This window comes from Sorex fumeus, unplaced genomic scaffold (genome assembly GCF_029834395.1).
Source record: "Sorex fumeus unplaced genomic scaffold, SorFum_2.1 ptg000034l, whole genome shotgun sequence".
Taxonomy (NCBI): Eukaryota; Metazoa; Chordata; class Mammalia; order Eulipotyphla; family Soricidae; genus Sorex; species Sorex fumeus.
Genome location: NW_026606091.1, coordinates 27,448,651 through 27,473,699, shown reverse-complemented (window position 1 = coordinate 27,473,699; position 25,049 = coordinate 27,448,651). Strand labels below are relative to the sequence as shown.

The window sequence follows — 25,049 nt, the reverse complement described above, 5'->3', positions numbered from 1 at the left end:
GTTATTATTCAATCTCTATTATGTATAATAAAGTTTCTCTTTCTCCTCCTTCTTCCTCTCCCACTCTTTCTCTCTCTCTCTCTCTGTCTCTCTGTCTCTCTCTCTCTCTATGAGCTTCTTAAAGTTTTCCATTAGCAACCTCTTTTTGTTAGGAAATTTTTTCCGTGATCCCTGATTTTGAGGTATGTAAAATAAGGATACAAATATTTATTTGATAAATCATAAATAAATTTATTTGATTTTTTCTTTCTTTTTGGGTCACATCCAGCGATGCACAGGGGTTACTCCTGGCTCTGCACTTAGGAATTACTCCTGGCAATGCTCGAGGGACCATATGGGATGCTGGGAATTGAACCTGGGTTGGCCGCCTGAAAGGCAAACACCCTACCTGCTGTGCTATCGCTCCAGATCCCTACGTCATAAATAAATTTAAAGTAAAACAAGTATCTTTTAAGTTATGCAAACCCCGTGTGTAGTCTTGATCTACAGTTTAAGAAGCCAGGCCTGGTGCTCACACAAAGTGCTACCCTTATTTCTACACATATGTGAACAAAAGTGTGCACACATACATGCATACACATAGTCCATCTTCACTTTTACATACACGTGCACACACATAAAAATGCACACTTTTACACATGCACATGCAGTACAATCCACACATCTATACACATGCATACACACACCATGTACATACAGTGCCATCCTCACACACACGAACATAAAAGTCAGACGTATGTTCTCACTGGTGCTGGGGGCCTCCAGGGCCATCCCAGTGATGCTTGGGACCTCCAGGGCTGTAAATGGTGAAGTTCAGGAGGGGCCACGTGGGATAAATCCAGGGCTGGGTGTGTGCTTTGGTGACCCCTGTGACCATCTCCCCTTCCGCTCCCCCTGATTCCAGAGCTGGGGAAAATGGGGGTGAGGTTTACAGAAGTAAAACAGTTTCCCCACCACCCCAACCCTCCCCCCGCAGGATCTGCCCTCACATCTGCTTTAAGGAGACCACATTCAAGCAGCAGCAGCAGCAGCCCCCAGGCCGGTCCCAAGCCCCGCCCAGCCCCCAGCAACTCCAAGTGAACTAGAGAAGACAGGCCAAGCATTAGGGATCCTGCAAGACAAAGGCGCCAACAGTTCCCCATCCCACCCCACCCCCATTCCCAGCATGTCCCTTATCACAGCATGCCTGGGGCCTGCTCCTCCCTGAGACTCCCGGGGTCTACTTCAGCCCCAAGATTGACAGCACAGATGACACTGCCCACTCACCTAGCGCAGGAGGAAGTAGTGGTTCTCGGGGACCGGGTTCTGGCAGAGCTCCATGATCAGGCTCTCCCCGTCCGCCTCCACCGCCAAGCACCCCTCGGGCTGGTGGGTGTTGTAGAGGATCTCCTTCTGGGATGTATACTCGAAGAACTGCAAAGGAGCCGTCCGTGGGCAACGGTTACTGTCGGCCATGGAGAAATGGACAGACACCAGGCGGGATCAGAGCGCAGGGGCCAGGCAGAGAGCCTGAGTGTCCAGTTTTGAGGGTCTGTGAGTGTCTGGCCAGAGTTCCCCAAGGCCCCCTTCTCATGCTCTGCTTCTTCCCTGAGTGTTTGAGACCCCACGCTGTCCCTACCCTTGAGCTGGCCAGAAAATGGACGGTCTCAGTAGCTGAGTGGGCAACTCTGAGGCCTGAGCTGCCCTTTCTCTTCTCTGGGCTTTTCTGCCTCTTCCCGGCAAACTTGAGGGAGTTTGATCCAAAGCAATGGCACTGTGGAATCACTAAAATGTCCTTTGCAGGCAGGAATTGCACTGCCAGGGAGAGGGCAGGCCTGGGTCACACAGGGAGACAGGGTGCTGGAATCCAGCTTCTCCGGCCAAGTAGGTGCCCTCCTGAGCCGACCCAGATCTGCAGGGTTTTCCTTTTTCTTCCTCTAACTGTAGGTATTGGTGCACAGTTAGTCATAACTGCACAAACGGCTTTCTCTGAGTCCTATCGGGCACTGCTTGCTTCATTTTCTATTTCCCAGATGTTCTACAATGTCTTGCCTGCACGGGAGAGCCTGGCAAGCTGCCCGTGATGTATTCCATATGCCAAACACAGTAACAATAAAGTCTCCAATGGAGACGTTACTGGGCCCGCTTGAGCAAATCGATGAACAACGGGAGGACCGTGACCGTGAGCTACAATGAGTCTGTATTACCTTTGCAGGCAGAGAATCAGTTCATCTCACCGCTCCAGAATTACATGGTGCAGGGCCAGAGGGATAATACAGTGGAGAGGGTGTTAGCCTTGCTGACCTGAGTTCAATCCCTGGCATCCCATATGGTCCCCTGAGCACTGCCAGGAGTGATTCCTGAGTACAGAGCCAGGAGTAACCCCTGAGTAACCCCAGGTATGACTCAAAAACAAAAATAAAAACAAAAAAAGAACTACATGATGTGAACCACCAGGAGGTCAAAAGGCACAATATTCCCAAAGAAGACATCTGAGCATGTATGGATCATGCAAGAGGAAACAATCAAATATAAACCATAAACATACAATGATGACAATTAGTTAAAACTAATTTTAACTTGTCAACACAAACTTGGCCAAGAGCATTGATTCATTCGAATGCCTAACAACTGGAATTGGACGTTTACATTTGAATGATGTGGCTCACTGCCTGCAGTTTCTATCTTTGTTGTCTATGCACCAACATCTCATTATGATGAAAGAGAAATCGAGAAGTTCTACATGGAGCTAGAGAAGTTCTATAAAGAAGACCACACCTTCTACAAGATCATTGTGGGTGATTTTAATGCCAAGATAGGACCGAGAAGATCAGCTGAAGAACTTCACATCGGGACCCATGGCCTAGAATGGAACGAACAGGGTGAGAGACTGTCTGAGTTCATCATGTCGACCAAGACCATTCATGGTAACTCACAGTTCCAGAAGGCAGAATCTAAACGATGGACATGGGAGTCTCCCGGTGGATGATTCCACAAGGAAATAGACCACATCATATTCAATCGACGGTTTTGCCTGACTGATGTCGCTGTTGTCCCAAAATTTCGAACGGGATTGGACCACCGTCTCCTTCGTGCAAAATTCTACTTCACAGAGCGGGGAGAAAGGGCTGCAAAGTTCAAAAAGAGAACTCCCAGAATGACCACCAACTGGGAACTCTTTGGTACTATTGCGGCAACATGGGAAGATGCCATTGTTGACAACATTGACGAGGAATACGATCGACTGGTTCAGCACCTCCATGAATGTGCGAGGAACGCCAAGAGAGAGATAGCCACAAAAAATCACCTATCTTCAAAAACTCTTGAGCTAATTCGCCAGCGTGGTTTGGCGCGTGCCTCAGGCAACCGCAAGCTAACGTCCAAGCTCCCAAAGCAGTGCAGAGATGCAATCAAGGAAGACCTCAAAGAGAAAAGAGCAGAAGTACTGGGAGATGCGGCAGAAGCCGGGAAAAGTATTCATAACGCCCGCCTGTCCTTCGCCAACTACAAGACCAAGATGACTGCCCTCCAATGTCCTGATGGATCCATCACATCCTCCAAAACGGCAATGGAGAAGATTATCTATGACTTCTACTCAAATCTCTTCGACAGCCATGTCCACTTGCCAACATACCAAATTCTACAGGATGGATATGTCGTTCCCAATGTTCTCCCTTCCGAAATCCGACACACCATTTCGTCGGTAAAGAAACAAACAGCACCCGGCCCAGACAAGGTCAGACCTGAACACCTGAAAAACCTGCCGTCAGTACTCATCAATACACTGGCTCGGCTCTTCACTCGCTACCTGTCTGAATGCAAGGTTCCGTCCCAATGGAAAACCAGCAGGACCGTACTACTGTTCAAGAAGGGAGACATCCATGACATTGGCAACTATCGCCCGATCTGCCTATTGTCTGTCATCTACAAGTTGTTCACTCGAGTCATCCTAAATAGGATTGGCAGAACACTAGATGAAGGACAACCATGCGAGCAAGCCGGGTTCCGCAAAGGATTCAGCACCATCGACCATATCCACACGATAACCAAGCTCATTGAGGTTTCTCGGGAGTTCAAGATGCCGCTTTGTTTAACGTTCATTGATTTAAAGAAGACCTTTGATTCTGTTGAGACGGAAGCAGTCATTGAAGCCCTAGCCAATCAGGGCATTCAAGCCCAATACATCAGGATCCTCCATGAGCTGTATTGCGGATTCACTACCAGGATCTCACCATTCTACAAAGAAGTGATCGTTGATGTCAAGAGAGGGGTGCGGCAGGCTGATACCATTTCACCGAAACTCTTCAGTGCCACCCTCGAGAACATCATGCGACGACTGGAATGGGAAGGAATGGGAGTGAAGATAGATGGTCGGCAACTACACCACCTCCGCTGTGCTGATGACATTGTTTTAGTAACACCAAACATCAGCCAAGCAGCACAAATGCTGGCTGACTTTGACCGTGAGTGTGGAAAGGTAGGACTACAGCTGAATCTTACGAAGACAATGTTTATGAGAAACAGCCTCGTACCTGATGCCCTAATCGCTCTCAATGGAACGACCATCTCCGAATGCAACAGCTATGTGTACCTAGGTCGAGAGATCAACATGACAAATGACCTGGCACCCGAGCTGCGCAGGAGGAAGAGAGCGGCTTGGAACGCCTTCAAGAACGTCGAAGAAATAGCTAAGAGGATGAAGAACCTCCAGCTCTGGGCACATCTCTTTGATTCCACTGTTCTTCCTGCATTAACATATGCCTCAGAGACCTGGGCCCTACGCAAACAGGATGAGAACTCTATTCAGGTCTCCCAAAGAAGAATAGAAAGAGCTATGCTTGGAATATCACGTTTCACTCAAATGAGAGAAAGAATCCGGAGTTCCGACATCCGTCGACGATCAAGAATCAGGGACACTGTCTCATTTGCCAAGGTGTCAAAAATCAGATGGGCTGGTCACGTAATGAGGTTTAAAGACGACCACTGGACTAGAGCTGTTACCGACTGGATTCCACAGGATGTCAAAAGACCGCGTGGCCGCCCACCTACCAGATGGTCAGACTTCTTCGTCAAGATCATGAACAATCGGTTTGAAGCCCTTCATGTTCCTGGAGCGAACAGATGCCATTGGGCTACACTAGCACGCGACAGGGACAAATGGAGACGTTACTGGCGCCCGCTCGAGCAAATCGACGACTAACGGGAAGTTAAGTGATTAAGTGATTAAGTTAAAACACAGAATCCAGAGTCTGTGCATAGAGGAAAGAGGGACAAGAAACTCACCTTCATCCTAAGGCGGTTTCTCCAGGTCCTCTCGGGCACACTTGCTTCACTTTCTAGTTCTCAAATATTTTACAATGAGTCTCTATTACCTTTACAAATTGAAGAGGTCAAATATTCACTTTTTAAAAAACACACATAGAGGTGCTGAAAGTAGATAAAGGACCAAACATAATGGCCTCTCAGTATCTGTATTGCAAACCATAATGCCCAAAAGTAGAGAGAGAGTAAGAAAGAAATTGTCTGCCGTAGAGGCAGGGGATGGGGGTGGCAGGAGGGACACTGGGAACATTGGTGGTGGAAAATGAGCACTGGTGGAGGGATGGGTGTCTGATCATTGTATGACTGAAACTCAATCATGAAAGCCCTGTAACTGAATACCACAGTGATTCAACAAAAAAAAAATTAAAATTAAAAACAACAACACACATAGATCTTCCCCAATTTTCCTCTTTAAGAGGCTCCCAAGACCTTGAACCCAGGGGCCCCTGCTGCCTTTTTCCAGAGAGAAGCGTCACCTACCTGGTTCTGGCCCAGGCCATGACAGGTGTACAAAATGACCTGGTGCCCCACAATCTGGTTTTCATCAGGAGGATTATAGTCAAAGCAGAGTCCTTGCAGTCCTTTATTCTGGAGCTACCAAGAAACATAATGGGAGTTTCCAGTTCAGGTTTACACACAACTGAGTCAACCCAGGATGCTGCGGGAGGAGAAACAGCGAGTGAGGAGGGCCTGGCACAAGAGCCAGGCCCAAAAGTAAGAGCTTCTGGGACCTGAGCGATAGTACAGCAGGTCAGATGGCTGGCCTTGCACATGGACAAACCCCAGCAACCCACAGGACCTCCTGAGCACCGCCAAGAGTGATCCCTGAGCACAGAGCCAGGAGTAAATCCCTGAGCACCGCAAGGCATGGACCCCACACCAAAAGTAAACAAATAAATAAATAAGAGCTTCCTTAATTTATTCATTTTGGATTTTTTGGGGGGGATTGAAGGAGGGGAGTATCACATCTAGCAATGCTCAGGGCTTACTTCTGGCTCTGTGCTCAGAGATCACACCTGGTGGTGCTTGGTGGGGAATCCTATGGGATGCTGGGGATAGTGCCCAGTTTGGTCACGTGCAAAGGCCTGAAGAGCATCATGCCCCATCATCCCCTCCAGGGCTGCGCTTGGACAAAAGAGAAATGCAGTGGGACGGGGTGGGGTGGGGACGCAGGAGACAAAGGCAGGGCGAGCAAGAGTGACACACTCCCTGGGGCAGGCAGCCCACGACGGCCTCCTGATCCTCTCGGCACCTCGGGAGACCTGGACACTTCACAGTGGCCAAGGATTCAAACGTGTTCAGAGCCCGCTGGGTACTGACCAAAGGGCTTCCAGAATGGGGGAAGCAGCGTCGCCCAGCCGTGCAGCCCAGGAGAGGGGAGTCTCTACCTTGGCGTGATTTCTCTCCAGAGTGAATGGCACTGGGGCCGGAGAGGGTCTGGGGGGTGAGGGCACTTGCCAGGCAGGCAACCAAGCCCCAGTCTGATGCCAGCACCATCATGAGTCACCACTGAGCACCACCGGGTGAAGCCCAACCCCAACCCCCACAGCCCAAATACTTCCCATTTGTGTGCAGGGGTTTGGGGGGGAGCGGAACGGGTGTTTAGGCCATACTTCGAGGTACTCAAGGGCCACTCCTGACGGTGTTCAGGGGACCACGTGTGGCACCGGGGATCAAACTAGGGTTGGCCACACAGAGGGCAAAGTTTAAACTTAACCCCGGGACTATCTTTCTGCCCCCCCCAAAGATTTCTTTTCTCTTTCTTTTGATGAACAACAGAAGTGACTCTCCTTTTCCTGCCCCATCCTCCTCTACCCACCCCCTCCGGTCCCCAAGGACCCCTGAGGTGGGAATGACTGACTGGCCCAGACACTGAGACTCGGGTGTGAAGTGATGTGATGGGTAGAGGTGGTGTGGAGAGTCCAGGCAAGCCTCAGTCTCCTCATGCACAAAATCACAGGCAGAACCTGACTCTCGTTCACATGCTCCCACGTGAGCGAGCTGAGAGCCAAACCCAGCCGGGGGAGGGGAAGAGCCGGGGAGAGGGCCGGGGCTGGGGAGCCCAAGGGACCCCATCGAGGACCTGCCTCATGCAGGGGGTGGGGACCCTGCCGGCAGCCCCCCCGGGCGCAGCCCTCTCACCATCCCGAAGCAGCCGGGCCGGTCCTCGGGCACGTGCAGCTCAGGATACACGTTCTCCAGGAACCACCTGAAGTCCTTACACTTGAGCTTCTCACGGAGCTGCTGCCTCTCGGTCACGTCTCCAAAGGACTCCTGAGGGGGGTCCATGCGGTCAGCCTGAAGGTCCTCCACAGTCCCCCACTCCACCCCACCCCAGTCCTGGGGCGTGATGATGCCCCCAAGCCCTAGCTGTGCAGGTGTGGGTGGGTGCCTAGGGAGAGAGCTGTGGCAGCCGGGGTACCACCCCCCCCCACACACACACATGCGTGCGCACACACACACAGGGTTCCCCGTTGCCCAGCTCCAGCCTGGGGAGACCCAGTGCACCTCGATGGTCATGAAGCGCCTAGGACATGATGGGAGCCCCAAACCCCAGCCCTGTGGGCATCCCTGGACACACAGCACTTCTTCAATGGGACAGATTGAGGAAGGCTGGCTGAGGTAGACACGCATGCAAAGCCAAGAGACGGGGCTGGGATGAGATGAGATAGCGCACATATGCATGACCCATCCCCGGCACCACACACACACACACACACACACACACACACACACACACACACACTCACACACACATACATACTCTGTGTTGAAGAGATAGCTCAATGGTCAAGAGCACATACAGGAGGCCCAGGTCCGAGTCCCGGCACGGCAGGGAACCCCCAGCACTGAGTCAAGGGTAGAACCCAAGCACCTCCAGGTGGGGGTCATAAGTAAACAGGAACCAGAGAGCTCGTGCAAAGGGCAGGGCGCTTGCCTGGCAGGTGGCCACCCTGCCCTGGTCCCTGCCACCTCATTTGGTTCCCAGAAAAAAAATCACCAGGCATGATCCCTGAGTGCAGAGCCAGGAAGAGGCCCTGGCGACCATGGCATGGGGCCTGACCTCCCCTCCACGACAGAAATACCCACGATCTGAAGAACATGCAGTGGCTGGAGGTAGCTGAAACCCAGCCCTGATTTTCCTAGAAGCAACAAGCTCAGGGTCCCCCAACCTGGGGTGGGCAGCATGAGCTGCTGGCTGTGATTCTCAAGGCCGGGTGGGCATCAAGAGACATCAGCAGAGGGTCATCACAACCATGGAGGAATCAAGTAGTCCCCCACTGGCCTCACCAAGGCCCACCGCAGCTTCTCCCTCCGGAAGTGGATGTGCGGGCACGGAGGGTAGAGGGAGGAGGGAGGAGGAAGGGGGGGTTGGTTCTGAGGAGGCCTGCAGGGGTGAAGGCAGACGGGGCGGATGGGAGGAGCTCACCAGGCTTGCGTGGGGGTTGCGGTGGTAGAAGAGCTCCTTGAACTCATCCAGCCACACTTCGGCAGCGCGGACACTGTTGGCCAGAGCCTTTTTGCGTGAGTAGGGAGCTTGCTTGGGGAAGACGTGGCCGACGTGTGAGCAGGGGTGCGTTTCCAGGGTCCCGCCGCACTGCCAGATCTGCAGGGCAGAGGAGTGGCTGGTTGAGGGGAGCAGGTCCATCGGCACGGCTGTCCCTTGAGTACAGAGGCCGGGCACCAAGCATCACCCAAAGAGACACTGCCGAGACCGCACCCGCCAGGGCATGAAACAGGCGGCCCCCTCCACCCCACTCCTCACCCCACCGCCCATCCCTGCCTCACCCACCCCCATGCACACACGGGCTCCAGAGCGCAGCCAAAGAACAAGGGAGCGGCCCAAGGTCTAGCCACCAGAACCAAGACCACAAGCCCATGCACTGTTTGTTCATGCGTGGGGCTCACAGGGCCCAGAGTGGGCCTGGCCAGGAGCTCGTGGGTGGGTGACAGTCCACACGGGCGGATTACCTGATCTCCTAGCCAGAGAAGAGAGGAAAGCAGCTAGGAAGGAGAGAAGTTGGGAAGGGAGAAAGAGGAACTGCCAGACACAGGAAGAGCAGCCTGGCACCTGGAGGAGAGGCAGAAAGACCATTAAAAGCACACCTCAAAACCCAACGAGGTAGACTCATGCAAGGGCAGAGGGGTGTGAACCACCACACCCCACCACTGGCCCCCAGGATGAACCATCCAGAAAAGCAGCTGAAGGGCTGGAGACACAGTACAATGGGGTTGGGCACCTGCCTTGCATGTACCTGACCCAGGTTCAGTTTCTGGCAGCTCCGACGGTCCCCTGAGCACCGCCAGGAGTGAGCCCTGAGTTTGGGTTTCAACCAAATTCAAAAAGAAAATTTTTTTTGAAAAATAAGACCCAAAAGGACAGTACCTTACGATGGGAGAAGGAAAGCCCTGCGTGGAAGATAAAATTTCTATTTGGTTCACTCTTTATGCAAAGCTGGGATGTTCTGTTACTTAAAAAAAAATTCCAGGGGCCAGGACACTAGTACAGCGAGTAGAGCATACTGCCTGGCATGGGGCCAACCCAGGTTCAATCCCCGACATCCCATAGGGTCCCTCGAGCACAGACAGGAGTCATCTCTGAGGGTAGAGCCCGGTGTATCCCCTGAGCCCCACTGTGTGTGGCCCCAAAACAAAACAAGCAATCAGAAAAGATGAAAAAATTCTCACAAAAATTAAACAGAGGGGCTGGAGCGATAGCACAGTGGGTAGGGCGTTTGCCTTGCACGAGGCTGACCCAAGTTTGATTCCCAGCATCCCATATGGTCCCCCAAGCACCGCCAGGAGTAATTTCTGAGCACAGAGACAGGAGGAACTCCTGAGCATCGCAGGGTGTGACCCAAAAAGCCAAAAAAAAAATTAAACAGAAAATTTTAACATCATCAAAAAGCATGACCAATGGCATATGGTCTTGAAATGTAATATGCCAGACACAAGTTCATTGGGAATCCCACGGAAATGGCGGGGGTTCTCACAGAACTGTCACTCGGGGATTCTGAGGGCAGAGGGCGGCCTCAGGGGGTTCACTCGTTTAGAATGTGACTCTTGCTCCGGCCTGCACGTCCAGCCACTGAACCTGACCCCTTTAACAAGCTCTCCCGAGAATTCTTCTCGGTGTCAGACTCTGAAAGTCACCCTGCTACATACATACAGAGGCGACTTCCTAAAGAGCTCAGCAAGCCCGGCGACCAAAGGTGGACCAGGAGGCAGGATGCTGTGTCTGGGGCCAACCTCGGCCCAGGGCAGCAGAGGGGAAGAAAAGAACCAGGGGACCTAGGAGGTTCCTTCCCTGCCTCCTGCTTTTCTAGTTAAAAGCACGTTCTGTGAGAAGGTCAGATGAGAGAAGCACATATATAGGCTGTCCACGTGTCCACTCTCAGGACACTGGACAAAAGGCCAAGGCGGGGAAAAGTCCAACAGGTTTTCATGAAATCCAGAGAGACAGAGGCATGGAGAGAGAGAGAGAGAGAGAGAGAGAGAGAGAGAGAGAGAGAGAGAGAGAGAGAGAGAGAGAAGAGAGAGAGAGAGACAGACAAGCACGGCTACAGAAAGAGAGACAGACCCAAAAGGAGAATTCGAGGTTTTCTCCGCCCCAAACTTCCATTCCTGTATCATAAGACCCCAGATACTGAAAATATTTCTTACTCACAGCAAACAGCCCACCAGCCATTGTCGGGGACCTGGAAGAGTTGCAACACCTACGTCTCAGTGCCAGCCGCAGGAACCCTTACCCAGGCCTGATCTGCCTTCATCAGTCTGGGAGCACTGGTGGTGGGGGGGCTCTGCTGGGAGTCCTAGCTGGGGAAGCTCCCAGACCCCTCCAAATAATCACAGAACTGGTGTGATGCATGTGCTCTCGAGGGGTCAAGGGCAGGGACAGCTGTTTCCAGGGCGGAGAGGGTACAGGCCCGGGGCGTGTCCAGTACAGAGGAATGAACGGTGCTGGGAAGGCCTCAGCATGGGCAAAGTCTAAGCATGAGAGGACCCCGGCAGCTGCAGATGGACCCGGAGAGAGGGCGGAGAGAGCACATGGCTGGGAGGGTGGCGGGGTGGGCGTTGGTGGTGGTCTCACAGCAGAGCCCAGGCACTCACAGATGCAGCTGGGGTCTGCTGGAGGCCAAGAAAGATGATTCTATCACATTTTCCTGAAGCCCTCGATTCCCCCAACCCCACTGAGCAGGCATGGCATCTTCCCCGGCCCCCAGAGGTGGCTCAGGTCGAAAGCTGGAAGGGAAGCACCCCAGAGTGCAGATGTGGGTGTGGGAAACTGGTGGCAGCCGGGTCCCTGTGGTGGCACTGGGGGGCCCTCCCAGCACTGCAGGCTCAGAGTACACGGTAAAGGTCAGTGGGACTCCTTGGTGGGGGATGGAAGAACAGGAGGGAGGGAAGACCAAGGAAGGGAGAGAAGAGAGAGAAAAGGGAGGGAGAGAAGGAGGGAGGGAGAGAAGGAGGGAGGGAGAGAGAGAGGGAGGGAGAGAGAGACGGAGGAAGGAAGGAAGGAAGAAAGGAAGGAAGGAAGGAAGGAAGGAAGGAAGGAAGGAAGGAAGGAAAGAGGGAGGGAGGGAGGGTAAGAAAAAAGGGAGGGAGTGAGGGAGGGAGGGAGGGAAGGAAGGAAGGAAGGAAGGAAGGAAGGAAGGAAGGAAGGAAGGAAGGAAGGAAGGAGTGGGGGAGGGAAGGAGGGAAAAGGGAGGGAGGGAGGGGTGCCAGCATGAGAGCACATTCACATGGCTTTAGGGTATAAGATTAGGGAACATGGTGACTGAAACATGCAAGAAAGCTGAGATGATGTGTGGAGTTCATGCACAATTCAATCAGCTAATCAGTGGCTGAATAAATAGCAGTACTCCTACATTTAAAAAAAACTGAGATGAGACTGTGGGAGGGGCAGGCAACTGACCATGAAGCTGCTGCATGTGTGCATGTGTGTGGGTTTGTGCACATGTCTTCATATGTGTGCACTGGAGGAGGGAGTTGGGGGGGAGGGAGTATGTCTCGACATCACAGGCTGCATCTGTGACCTGACACATGATCCCTCCTCCTCTGCCTCAGTCTCTAAATCTTCTGTGTGAGGGGCAATGCCAGCGGCCCCCCAGTGGCCACTCCAGCAATCCGGGTGCCACCCTCAATCCGTCCTTTTTCCCAGATGTCAATCAGGTTCTCCAAATCCCCCCACCGCCCCTGAGGTCCCCCCACCCCCCAGTCTCAGCCTCCGTCTTCTCCTTCGCCCGCATTTCTGACGGGGAAGTCTGCAGAGCCTCCTAACACATGCCTGGTCCCTGCACCCCATCCTGTGCCCACCAGCTCCCTCACCACGAGGCACCAGGAGTAATTCCTGAGTGCAGAGCCAGGAGTAACCCCGAGCCTCAGCAAGTGTGGCCCAAAAACTAAGCCAAACAAATGAAACAGAACGCGAGCAGCCGGGCTCAGACCCAGGCTCACCCACTGACCAACGCTGGCTCTCGGCCGCCCTCACCCTGCGCCCTCACCCATCCCCTAACTGGCGTCAGTCCCACAGAGGCCTGCCGCTAAGTGCTCAGAGTCGTCACCATGGAGTCGCCACCTGACCCAGAACCCCACGCCCACGTGGACAGCCGGAAGTGGCAGCCAGCCACCTCGGGCCCTGGAGACTGGCACCAGTCCAGGGGGCAGGGCACCTGTGATATCAGTCCTCCCCGGGGCATGGCACACAACTCCTGGACGGCGGACACACCCACCGGAGGTGAAGGGGCCAACAAAACCGGCCACGTTGACACAAGGCAGAATTATGGGTTCCCAAGGCAAACATCTCGGGACCGGCAAGAAGGCAAACGCGAAGGGACAAAGCGTGGTGGCCTCATTCGCGTGAGGCGTCTGGAAGGGGGAAAGTTTTTGTGGGGGTGTGTTAGAGGCCATGGAGCCGTTAGGGGCTGGGGTTGACACACACCGCCTGACGGTTGGAGAGATTCTGCGAGGTCGAGGGGAAAGCGCGCTTGAGTCTCCCAAGTTATATATTTAAGAACGGTCAGAGCAGTACATTTTAGGATACATACTTCACCCTATTTTTATTTATCTTGTTTTGGCTTTGGCTTTGGGACCACACCCGGCAATGCTCGGGGGCAACTTCTGGCTCTGCACTCAGGAATCACTCCTGGCGGTGCTCGGGAAACCATAACAGGGTGCCTGGGGGATCGAACCCAGGGCAAACTCCTGCAAGGCAAGCGCCCTACCCACTGAACTCTCTCTCCAGCCCCCTCACCTTTGTTTTTAAATAAACAAAATAGGCCAATGAATATGAACCCCACACTTAGAGCGGGGTGGGTGTAGAGTAAAAAAATAATCAGCAGATGCTTTAGAACAAAACCAGGTGGGGCCCCAGCGAAGCATCCCTGCCCTCCTCCCGGGCGTCTGCTGCAGTTGTTGGGGGGGGGGGGTGTTACACTCCCAGCCAGTCCTGACCTGATGACATCAATGGGGGACCGCATCCGCTTCCGCTCCCGCTCAGGGACCACGTGCCACGTGAACACCAGCCGCCAGTCAAAGCCACCGATCTGAGGCTCTCCGGAGTTGCCCAGGTACTCAAAAGTGTTCCAGTCAATAACGTTGATCACGGGGCACACCACCGCCGTCTCCTCCTCCCCGATCCTGCAGTGACCACACACACACACACACACACACACGCACACACACGCACACATACGCACACCACCCAGATGTGGCCAGGACTTGGGTGACCAGGAACAGCCCCCCCATCCAAGCCGTGCTCGCTCCCACTCCACTCAGGGCCAGTGTGTGCCCTCAGGTCCCCTGCTTCTGGACCCTGCATGGCATCAGTCCCCAATGCCACCCTCCAGCCTGGGATTCAGAGGGAGAGCGAGACACGATGATGGCTCTGCTCTCAGCCCCTGGCACTGGCCTGGGCCCCTGGGAGTCCAGCTGCCGGGACCCTCTTTGAAGCTGAGGAAGAGAAAGAAGCCATGAAGGGAGCCAGAGTGGTTGAGGACAGAGATGGGGAGGGCAGAGAGCAGCAGGGTGAGGCTGGGGGCCAGATGATGGACACCCACGCCTGGGAGAGGAGACAGTGGGTGCGTGTGCTCCAGAGGCCAGCTGCGCAGACCCTGAACCCCTCCCCCCGCATCCTGGTCCACGCCATATGGGGGCACAGCCCACCCGGAGGAATCTGGGGGTAGCTGACAATAGTGATGCAGCATCAGGAGGGAGGAAGTGGAGGGAGTAAGGTGGGTCTGGGGGAAGGGCAGCCTGGAGTGGTTCCCCTCCCCCCTGCATTTAAAACCCTTTCAAAGAATGATACTTAAAAGCTTAGTTTAAGACTACAGGGGTAAGAAGATAAAAAATAACCCAGGCGAGGGCCATCTGCTTCCTGTCCATGATTCTGCTCATGGTTTCCTAGTGACGCTAAGGAAGGTGGGGGCCAGAGACACAGGACCCCAGGGAAGGTGCCTGCCCGATAGGTGGCTGCCCTGGTTCAATCCCCGGCACCCCATGTGGTCCCCTGAACACCACCAGGAGTGATCCCTGAGCAGAGCCAAGAGTAAGCCCTGAGCACTCACGGGTAAGCCCCTTCACACACACAAATCCCCCCCCCAAAATAAAATGCAGGGGCTGGAGGCATAACACAGTGGGTAGGGCATTTGCCTTCCACGCGGCTGACCCGGGTTTTATTCCCAGCAGCCCACAGAATCCCCTGAGCACCACCAGGAATAATTCCTGAGTGCATGAGCCAGGAGTGACTCCCTGTGCATTGCCGGGTGCGACCCAAAAAAGCAAAAAATAAATAATAAATAAATACATAAGAGAAATTACTGTGAATCACCATTTCTGTGGGTCCCTTCAGACTTGAGGAGCCCCAGGCAACACAGGTACTGGATGACCTGGGAAAGTCAGCCCAGCATGAAGGAAAGACGACCAAAATGTGCTGCCTAGGGCTGTGATCTGATAAGATCCACACCATCCTGTTCTTGGCCTCTCTGCCCAAGGCAGCACTTTTCGACTCAGGCACCTGACCAGCGGCAGTAAAAGCAACTCCCCTGCACAAGTAAGCCGTGGGTACAGCAGCGCCTGATGCCCTCGAAGGCTCCCAGACCAGGGTCCCTGATCATGTGACCAGGGATGGAGCCGTGGCCTGAGACTGGGGGACGGGGCACCCAGGCCGAGCCCGAGGCCCACGGAGCTGGGTCTCCCGTGTTCCCACTGGGCACCGCCCACGCACCTCTGCAGCAGCGGCTCCAGCCAGCCCTCGTGGCACTTGCAGTGGCAGTCCAGGAAGGTGAGGATGTTGCCCTTGGCCCCCGAAGCCCCGGGCAACCGGGCGCACACCAGGCCCTCCCTCTTGGTGGCGCGGATTAGGTGCACCTTGGGCAGGTGGGCTTCCAGGCGCTCCTTCAGGTGCTCTGGGGAGGAGAATGGGGCAGCCGGCTCACTCCCGCCCTGCCCGGGCAAGGGAAGGCTGGGATGGAGAACTCTAGAACCACCAGCAACGTTCCCACGTGCCCCCCTTGGACCCAGACGCCCAGGTCTCAGGACTGTCAGGACTTGGTGCCAGCTGGCTCTATCGGCATCGCCTCACGCTCACCTGCCCTGCACTCTGTCATGGGCAACGCTGAATGACCCCGAATACTCTCTCCACGATTTCCAGCCGAGTACATGGCCACCACCCAAAAGACATCAGTCCCCCAGGTTAAGATGTGTGATCCCAACGCCCCACCTGGTCCTCTGAGCACACCAGGAGTGAGCCCTGAGCACAGTGCCAGGAGCAAGCCTGGAGAACCGCCCAGCGGCCCCCAGAACAAACAAGCGAGACTACAGTCCTGAGCGCCCCCTGCAGCCAGGTGTGGCCAGGTGACTGTTCTTCTGCAGGGTGGGAGGTGAGACCCCCTACTAGGTGCTGCCCGAGTCCCCTGGACACCCTTCAGGACAGGTGGGAGTGAGAGAGAGAGGGGAGGGGCCAGGCTGGGGCATCCCAGGGAGAACAGCACCCCAAAGAAGGCGAGTGTTCACCCCTGTCCCCACCCCTGGCCCCCACACCTGCCTCCACACCTGCCCTCACACCCTCCCTCACAGTTGGCCCCCAACACCTCTCCCCCACCTCTGTCCCCAAGACCTCTCTCTCACACCCACCCCCCAACACCTGCCCTCTACACCTGTGCCCCCATGCCTATAGCCCATACCTATCCCCCACACCTGTCCCCCACACCTGCTCCCACACCTGCCCTCTACAGCCATACCCCAACTGCACGGAGACGTTCCCTGTTATCTCCTGTAAATCACTGTTATCTAGAGCCTCGCAGAGAACAGCCCAGCACAGCCTTCAATCAGAACCCGTCCACAGCGAGAACCAGACAGAGCTCAGAGGCAAGAGCAGGGGAGGGGAGGATGGGGGTCAAGGGAGGGCGGGGTGGGGGAGGGGAGGCCAGGGGAGGGAAGAGGGGAGGCCGGGCACCTCTATCGCTGTAGTCATCCACCAGGATGACCTCCTCCAGCAGGATGTCTGGGGACGTCTCAAGGACACAGTAAACGTTGCGAATTAGGGTTGACCAAGCTTCGTTATAAAACGCGATGATCACGGACGTCGTTGGCAGACTTTCATAATTGTACTTCTGCTCTCTGCACCTGCAGAAGCAACACAGCCTCAGGGACGGGGAACACCCTGCACCGGGGCATCCCAGGCCTGGCACGGTGCTTCGAAGGACCTCTGAAGGGAACGTCAGTCATGGTTGAGACCTGCCATAGAATTTGGTCGCATCTTCTAGAAATGCATTGCCCTGGAGCCTCCTGGAAGCCTCGGTAGCTCCCAAGAAAGGTTGTACAACGACACCCAAAAAGCCTGAAGTCACTCTGGTAAGGGCAGGCTGGGTCACCCACGAAGTCGTACTGTTGACATGGCCTCCAGGGACAGATGGCCCAATGATGAACCTGGCTCAGATCCAATGCTACAGGGCCATCCCTGGGCCGGGATGGGATCCCCCAGAGCCAAACTTGATGGTGCCCAGGAGGCAGGCAGTGTCCAAGGAGGCACTTGGGTCTTTTCACACGGTCCCCTGACCCTGAGCTCTCTCCCTGCTCTGAGGTTGTGTATTTAAGCTGGGCAGCAACGTTCACAGTTTTGCCACCCAAAACCTAGGCAGGCTCCAAAGACAGGAAGACGGTTCCATCCTCAGGCTGTGCAGGTTTCACCTCTGTCCACTCCCACTTCAACCCCACTGCCCAGCTTCTACTCAGCTCTCTCCTCCTCTGCCTGGCACTCTCCCTGCCCTCCTTCCAGAACCACTTGGAAAAATCCCTGTGTGGAGAACACCTGTCTGGGGTGTCCGTTCCCTCCGACCGTCTCCCGTTCCTGCATACCACAAACTCATGTACCCTCCACTCATCCCCTCCTCCCACGCCCCAAGTCTCCTCACAGACACGTTTGACTCATGCGAGGCTTGGGGCTGGGGCACAAGAATGCTAGGGACACTGGTGGACACCACGGGGCAGCCTTGTGGGGAGAGGAGGTTCGGGAACACGTATGCCTGGCTGAGAATCAAATCCATCTCTGATGGTGGGGCACAGGGTCACTGTGGGCTTGTGCTGTCTGGGGAGCCTGTGGGCAGTGAAGGGTTCCACACTGGGGTGAGGCTCTGGGCAGAGAAAGTCCATCCAGTCCTTGAGACATTTGGGAAATACCTGGAGGTTTGCAGGTCCTTTACCTGAGGCATGATCTGGCCACTAGGGGGCCTGGCACCCGCGAAGCATTGGGGGCAAGGTGGGGGCTCTTCCCGGTGGACACTGCAGCGGGGGTGTAGACGCAACAGGCACCATGGGCATGTCATGTCAGGTTCTGATCCATGGGGAGACCCCCACAGGACAGCTCATGCTTCATCAAGAAGCATGAGCCGTTCCCTGGCAGGACCCGCCCCACCCAATGCCACACACCCACACAGGCTGGAATGCATCTATTTGTAGAAACAATCTTGGAAACAGGACAGTGGCTGTCAGGGAGACTGATTCAGCCCTCTCCCCTCTCTCTCCTCTGCCACCAATTAATGATCCCCTAAACTGTCCCAGGTAGTGCCTAGAACTCAGTTGCTGACTGTTCCAGCCTCCATCCTTTTCAGGACTTCCTTTTCCAGAATAGAAAAAGTGCACAGGAGAACGGGGAGCTCTCGGCTCAGACTTTTGCTTGGTCTGTAGCCCATGAACCAAAGGTTTGAGTGTGGCCTCGTTTTCCCTGGGTCAAGTAGGGGTAGATGGTTGTACCCAAGTGCTGTTTTGAAAATCGGATGCTCTGAATGAGTGTTTCCTCTAAGCACTGAGATCCTTCCAAGTATTGCTTCATTGACCCTTTGTGATCAGGAGACGCTGTGGTGACCTTTGTGATCAGGAGACGCTGTGGTGCCAGGGAACGTTCTTGACCTCATGCATCCCAAGCCTGTACTGAGTCTCCTGAGACTTCTCTCTGGCCTTCTGGACAGAATTTTAACTCAAAAAAGTGGAAAATGCCCTGGACCATGCAAGGACAGCGCACAAACCCGAATTATCTGAACATTTAGGTGGGAAAGCAGGGGTGAGGAGGCATTCTCCACTCCTCTCTCCTGGAATATAGTCTAAGGTAGGGGGTGGGGAGGTGTTCATTTCTTATTGCTACTCTTTGGACTATTTCTACTTTCTGCTCTGGGGACTTCTAATTGTGTAGTGTTGGAGGACATGTCTCCTATCTGAGCTCTGTTCTCTGTTGTGGGACATTTCTCCCCCCAGAGCTCTTGTGTCTAGTATTAGAAAACAATTTTCCCCAACATCCCTAGTGTTATTTTCTGGAGGAAATTTCAGCTCTGCTCATCCCTGGTGCCAAGTAATTGTGAACATTTCTGTCCCTGGAACCCTGCTGTCTATTGTTAGGGGAAACCTCTGCACCCCATGTCACTGGTGCCTACTGCTTGGTGCCTGTTTTTGCCTCCCAGACCACTAGTGTCTATTATTGGGGGACATTTCTGCCCCCCACATCCCCGGTGCCCAGTGTTGGGGGAGATTTCTGCCTCCAGATGCACAGTCTTGCCCACACTACCAGCTTGTCCTTCTTGACTGTTACCACCTCCAGCTCCTCAGGCTTTATGATCTCCACTGTGTTTGCCTCCACTTCAGTGTCCTTAGATTGACTGAAACTGGATAGACTGCGGGGCAGCCCCAGGCTCTCAGCCAACCAAGGGAGGTGGAGGGCTCGGGGGCAGAGTCAGCCTGGTTCCGACCCCCCGGGTGTCCTGCCTCCTGACCCCCATTGGGGGCTTCTCCCTCCTGAGGACCCTGACACACATTTTCAGGACACTTTTGTGTCAAAGCAGCAGCCAAGTCCTGGCCTGAGTCAGGCCACTGTGGAATGTCCAAGTGGACTGTCACTGCTCAGGCAGTGTCACAAGTGGAGGGCCAGTGCTGTCACCCCCTTTCCCTCCCTCACCCCTTCCCACTAGCAGGGAAATCCCTCTTATGGCCTCTAAGAACTTGAGCAATCCTTCCTTAGGGCACTGGGAAAAGGCCGGCCCTGTCTGCTTGCAGCACTTTTCTTTGGGTGCTGGCACCACACCCAGGCTTTACTCCTGACTTAGTTCAGGGACCATACCTAGTGGACCTAGGGGGGCCCATTGATCCAACGTCAGCAGTGTGCAAGACTATCACTTTACCTGCTGTACTAATACCCTGCTCCAAGCAGTACTTTTCATTCAGCTGCTTCCCACCTAAATCTCCTTCCTGTAGAGTTGGGCTCCCTTAAAGATGCCCCACTCCCCCATCTGTCCGGCACAGTGCCCAGGGAGATACCCCCGTGGAACCCGAAGCTTCCACTCCCAAGCACTTTCAGACTTTTCAAGAATGGGCCCCAGGGATATTGCAGGGTTTAAGGTGCTTGCCTTGATGCAGCCCAGCCCTGTTCAAGTCCTGATACTAGGATCTCCTGAGCCCTGCTGAAGAGGAGAAGGGACCTCTGCCCACATTTCCTGCAGGCTAACTTCTGACAGGCTATCCTGGAGAGCAGGAGCTGCCATGAGGCACAGGGTCTGGGAGAGACGAGACAGCCACGGAAATCACCCGGGAGGTTCCAGAGGTGGTCTGTCACACTGTTCAACTTAGAAACCTGGGAAAATCCCCCAAATTTTCCTACGTTATTCATATGCTCCAGATCCTTATCTGCACCAAGAAAGCTTGGTCATTTCTTGTTCCATACTCTCCGGTCAGCTGCTGGGTAATACCCCATCGCCTATCAGATCTGCTGTAAAACTGATCTCTCGCCTTGTGCGGTGTTCAGACTTTGGAGCTGTTCATTCCATTAGCACTATTATCTCATCATGTTCTCCCACTTGCCAAAATGTGCTTTTTTTTTTCCTTTATGGGTCACACCCAGCGATGCACAGGGGTTACTCCTGGCTCATGCACTCAGGAATTACTCCTGGTGGTACTCAGGAAACCATATGGGATTCTGGGAATCAAATCCAGGTCAGCCCCGTGCAAGACAAACACCCTACTCACTGTGCTATCACTCCAGTCCCTGCTGCTTGGTTTTTAGTTAGCTTTAGGCAGAAATTTTGGCAAAGTACGTATGTGTTCATAGTCGTTGAAAACTCAAGATTATATTAGTGCTGCAATTCTCATTTGTGAAACAACAAAACTCACTACCAAGCAGGGGAGAAAGCAAGACAAGACCAAAAGGAAAAAGAGCAACACCAAAGCAGTGGCACCTGGTGCACAGGAGGAGTTGGCAGAGAGCATGGAGGCTGGGTGGCACTGCCACTCGTCCAGTGGAGACAGCACTACCCCAATAGAGTTGTTAAGGTCAGGGCCCAGCACCTCCAGTGGAGACAGCACTACCCCAGTGGAGAGGTTAAGGCCAGACCCCAGCACCTCCAGTGTGCCCTTGGTCTAGAGGAGGCGAGAACTGGCAGGGCAGACAAGGGGCAGGGAGAAAGAGGGGAGCCAGAGCAGGAGCCGGACTCAGGGGTGGAGGATGGGGAGGGGCAGAAGGCAGGCCCCAGATCATTGGCCCAGAGGGCCATGCCAAACTGCAGGAGAGAACAAAGTGCCAATATGACAGCAGACAAGCTGTGACCCTCTGTGAATGGGAGTGGCAGACATTCAAAGTTGGGTAGGTTCCAGAAATGTCTACTGACACCAGGACCACTTGGACAGTCTGACAGAGTCACAGGGAGTCCCCAGGCAGGCAGGGAAGGCAGGGTAACTTGGTACCTACACTCCCAAGAAAAGCCTCGTGGAAACGGTCGCCCCATGACCTCCAAGACAGGGCAACATAGGAAGCAGAGCTCGATGAAGGTATCGGAGTTGCAGCCCTTCCCTGCTTTTGCTGGGCCCGAGAATCCATGGTCTCAGCAGATGCTGGGGGTTCCATATGGAAAACAAGGTTCTCCCTGTTCCCCACTTTAGTATCTTATTGGTGTTAGAGCTTCCGACAGAGCTAGAAGCACAAATAAATGTCCACCTTGACACTGTGTATTCCCACTTTGGAAAATACCCTCTCCAGGCGCCCTCTAATGGCAGTATCATGCCCCTCTGCTGGTAAACTCATGCTAGGAGTGAGCCTCCAGAGACAGTGACAATGTCAGGTAGACCGTGAGGTGTGGCTAGGGATAGGGAAAGATACTGCGCAGGTCTGGGAGGCAGGAATAGTGGTGGGATGCAGCTCAACTGGGAGCAACCCATTGGCCTCAGTTGAGAAGTCATGACCTGCGCCGAGACAGTGTGTCGCTCCTGCTGGTCACCTTGTGGTACACAGCCCTTCCACTCTCTTGAGTCTGTTTTCCTCTAGTGCCCAATGATTGACAGGCTTGAACCTCAAAAGATGTGTTTCTCCCTTTGGAAATTGTTCCAGGAAGCAGACCCCCGTTTGCCTTTGGGCCAAAGGATCCAGAGACAGGAGGAATCCTCAGTTAGTGTGGACCCGTTGCCCAAGGATTCAAAAACTTGGCCACCTTCTTCAGGATGACCCTGGCTCTGGACTTAAGGAAATCCTTGTTGGAGCCCTGGAATGCACCATCCTGCAGTCTGTAGATGATTCGGTCCTAGTGTCAGAAGCCAAGAGGACTGAAAGAGACCCTCAGAGGCTCTGCTCCAGCTCTTGGTTGAGGCTGGGCACCACACCTCCTGGAAGAATGAGCATTTAGAAGTGAAAAAAAGAAAAACAAATAACCTAAAAGAAGCCATCTCAAATCAGCAGTAGGGCTCCAGAGGCATTGAGGTTGATCCTCTTAGTGCCTGAGAAAGGGCAGCAGGCTCTAGGTGGCCTGACCCTGAGTAGGGCCATTGGCAGAGGTCTGGGCATACCTGTCTCTGAGGCAGGGGGCTCTGATCTCTCGCTGTGCCACAGAGGTAAACAAACTATCTACCTCCAGGTCCCCATTCAGGGGTGACACTGATGACTAACAAAGGGCCCCAGTGGCTACCAATTGCCCAGATGGCACAGTCCCTGGGATTATGTGAAAACCCACGTCTAACTTTTGCGACTCTAGATTTTGGTGTGAAAACCCACTCTAACGTTCGCGACCCCAGCCTTTCTGCCTATCGGATGGGACCCCATCCTCTGACTTGCAAGAAGCAGTGGATTAAATCTCTTGCTCAGAACCACTGAACAGTTCAGGAGCAGTTTCCAAGCTGAGTGGCATCCGGATAACGACCATAAGAAAGAAGCCCTGAACCCTCTGGAAAGGCTAAGAGGGGCGCGCTCGGGGAGGGATAGGGACAAGCGCGAAACATGGTGAGACCACACGATCTCTATATTTCATATTAAAAATTGAAATTTATTTCTTTGGATTTATTTTTTGATTGGGTTTTTATTTCATGTTTTGAGTTTGTTTCTGCATATATGGATGTGTTGGCGGCTGTGTAACTTTTTTATCCAAGTATTTTTTAAAATTTTTTTATTATTGAAACACCATGAGGTACAGTTATAGACTTACAAATTTTCCTGCTTGGTATTCAGTCACAGAACGATCAAGTAACCATCCCTCCACCAGCGCCCATCCTCCACCACCACGGGTCCCAGCATCCCTCCCACCCCCCCCATCCCCCCTCCCCACCCTGCCTCTGTGGAAGGGCATTCCCCCTTGTTCTCTTTCTCCTTTTGGGTGCTGTGGTTTGCAAGAGAGGCACTGAGTGGCAATCATGGTTGGTCTATAGTCTACTTTCAGCATGCTTCTCCCACCCTGGGAGGATCCTCCCAACACCCTTTATTTGGTGCTCTCTGCTCTATCTGAGCCTCCTTGGAGGCTGTGTAACTTTTTTACATGCAGAGTATGAGTCTCAATGTTGTTCTGTTTGGGTCATCTCGCCACTCCTAGTACGCAGCATCCCTGCCATGGGGGCACGTCTGCAATTGCTTTGTGTAGCCGCAGAGCCTCATAGTCCCATAGCCCCATTCCTCAATGGGAAGGGGCAGAGGAGGGGAGAAGGGAGGGGGCAGGAAGGAGGAGGGGGAGAGGAGAAGGGCGGGAAGGAAGAGGGAAGAAAGACAAGATTGGGGTAGATGAATATGATTTTGACAGGGTAGGTAAAAGACGGAATTACAGGTGAGTAAGAATTCTGTTTGACCCTTTTCAGGGGCATGCAGGTGACAGGCTCTAGACATGGTGAATCTCATGTCAAGGGCCACCCACAATCTAGAAGCAACTGCCAACTGCCGGCAGGACCCACCTTGCCCAAGACACATACCCACACGGCCTGGGATGGATCCATTTATTGAAACAAGCTTGGAAATAGGACAGTGACTGTCAGAGAGTGACCCAGCATGCCTCCTTCCTCTCTCCTCTTCTCAATTCATTAGTGCCCAAACAGCCCCCAAAGAGTGTCTAGAACTGGTTGCTCGATGTTTCAAGCTCCCGTTAGCTTCAGGGCTGCCATATGCAGAAACGGGGCTGTGTACTGGGGAGGGAGAGCTCCCACCTCAAGCCCTTGTTTGGCTTTTGAAGCTATCATGACTGAGGTTGGAGTGTGGCCCAGTTTAAATTTCTGCTCCCAACATCCCTGGTGCCTAGAGGTAGGAGACATTTTTGTCCCACTGATCCCTGCGGTCTAGTGTTGGGGGACCTTTCTGCCCCCTTGATCCCTAGGGTCTAGTGCTGAGGGAAAGTGGAAGAGTGGGGAGGAGTGAGGAAGGAGGAGGGTGGGAAGAACTGGATCAGGGCTAGATTAGTTGGAATTGAAGAACACAGGGTACATCATCAGGGCAGAAAAAGTGGATTAATGGTGAACAAGTTGTCCAGCAGAACTCGAGTGGACGAACTGGATTCTGGTTATTTGGGGGCAGGTCATTACAGGACCCGGATCTGTGGTCTGCGGCCTCCTGTTCCTCACAGACAGGAACAGGAGGGCCTCTCTGGGTTCTTCACACAATCCATGATCCCGCTCCCCGGGTCTGGACGCCAGACCTTAGTCTCAGACCTTAGTCATCCAGATGCTTAGTCTTCTCACACGCCACCAGCCTGTCCTTCATGACCATCACCTCGACTTGCATAGACGTCATGGTCTCACAAACCTCCACTATGTTCACCTCCAACTCCGTGTTCTTCGACACTGGATTGACTATGGGGCACTCCAGGGTCTCAGCCAAGCAAGGAAGGTGGAGGCATCTCAGGGGTCCCGCCTGGCTCCACCTCCCTATAGCCCCACCTCCAGATCCCCAACAGGCACTTCTCCCTCCTGGAGACTGACCCCACCACTCACCCTCTTCAGGGTACCCTTGGGATTCCAGCAAGGCCTGGGGC

General features: G+C 53.9%; 1 protein-coding gene across 1 annotated transcript; it reads right to left on the bottom strand.

Moving 5' to 3' along the window:
* Positions 1–1,266: 1,266 nt before the first annotated feature.
* On the bottom strand, positions 1,267–24,808 carry LOC130026601 (polypeptide N-acetylgalactosaminyltransferase 12-like). Its single transcript, XM_056117442.1, has 9 exons — positions 24,768–24,808; positions 16,757–16,926; positions 15,527–15,707; positions 13,756–13,941; positions 10,883–11,000; positions 8,732–8,908; positions 7,444–7,575; positions 5,782–5,895; positions 1,267–1,413 (listed from the first exon to the last, which is right to left on the bottom strand). The coding sequence occupies exons 1-9, from the start codon at positions 24,806–24,808 to the stop codon at positions 1,267–1,269; spliced, it is 1,266 nt and encodes a 421-aa protein (XP_055973417.1).
* Positions 24,809–25,049: the final 241 nt, after the last annotated feature.

Coding starts and splice junctions, on each gene's coding strand:
- LOC130026601 (XM_056117442.1), bottom strand. CDS start 24,808: ATGACGTCTATGCAAGTCGAGGTGATGGTCATGAAGGACAG. Junction 8,909..10,882: donor ACCTCGAATTCTCCTTTTGG/GTCTGTCTCTCT, acceptor TCTGCCCTGCAG/ATCTGGCAGTGCGGCGGGAC. Junction 7,576..8,731: donor GCAACCCCCACGCAAGCCTG/GTGAGCTCCTCC, acceptor GACCCCCCTCAG/GAGTCCTTTGGAGACGTGAC.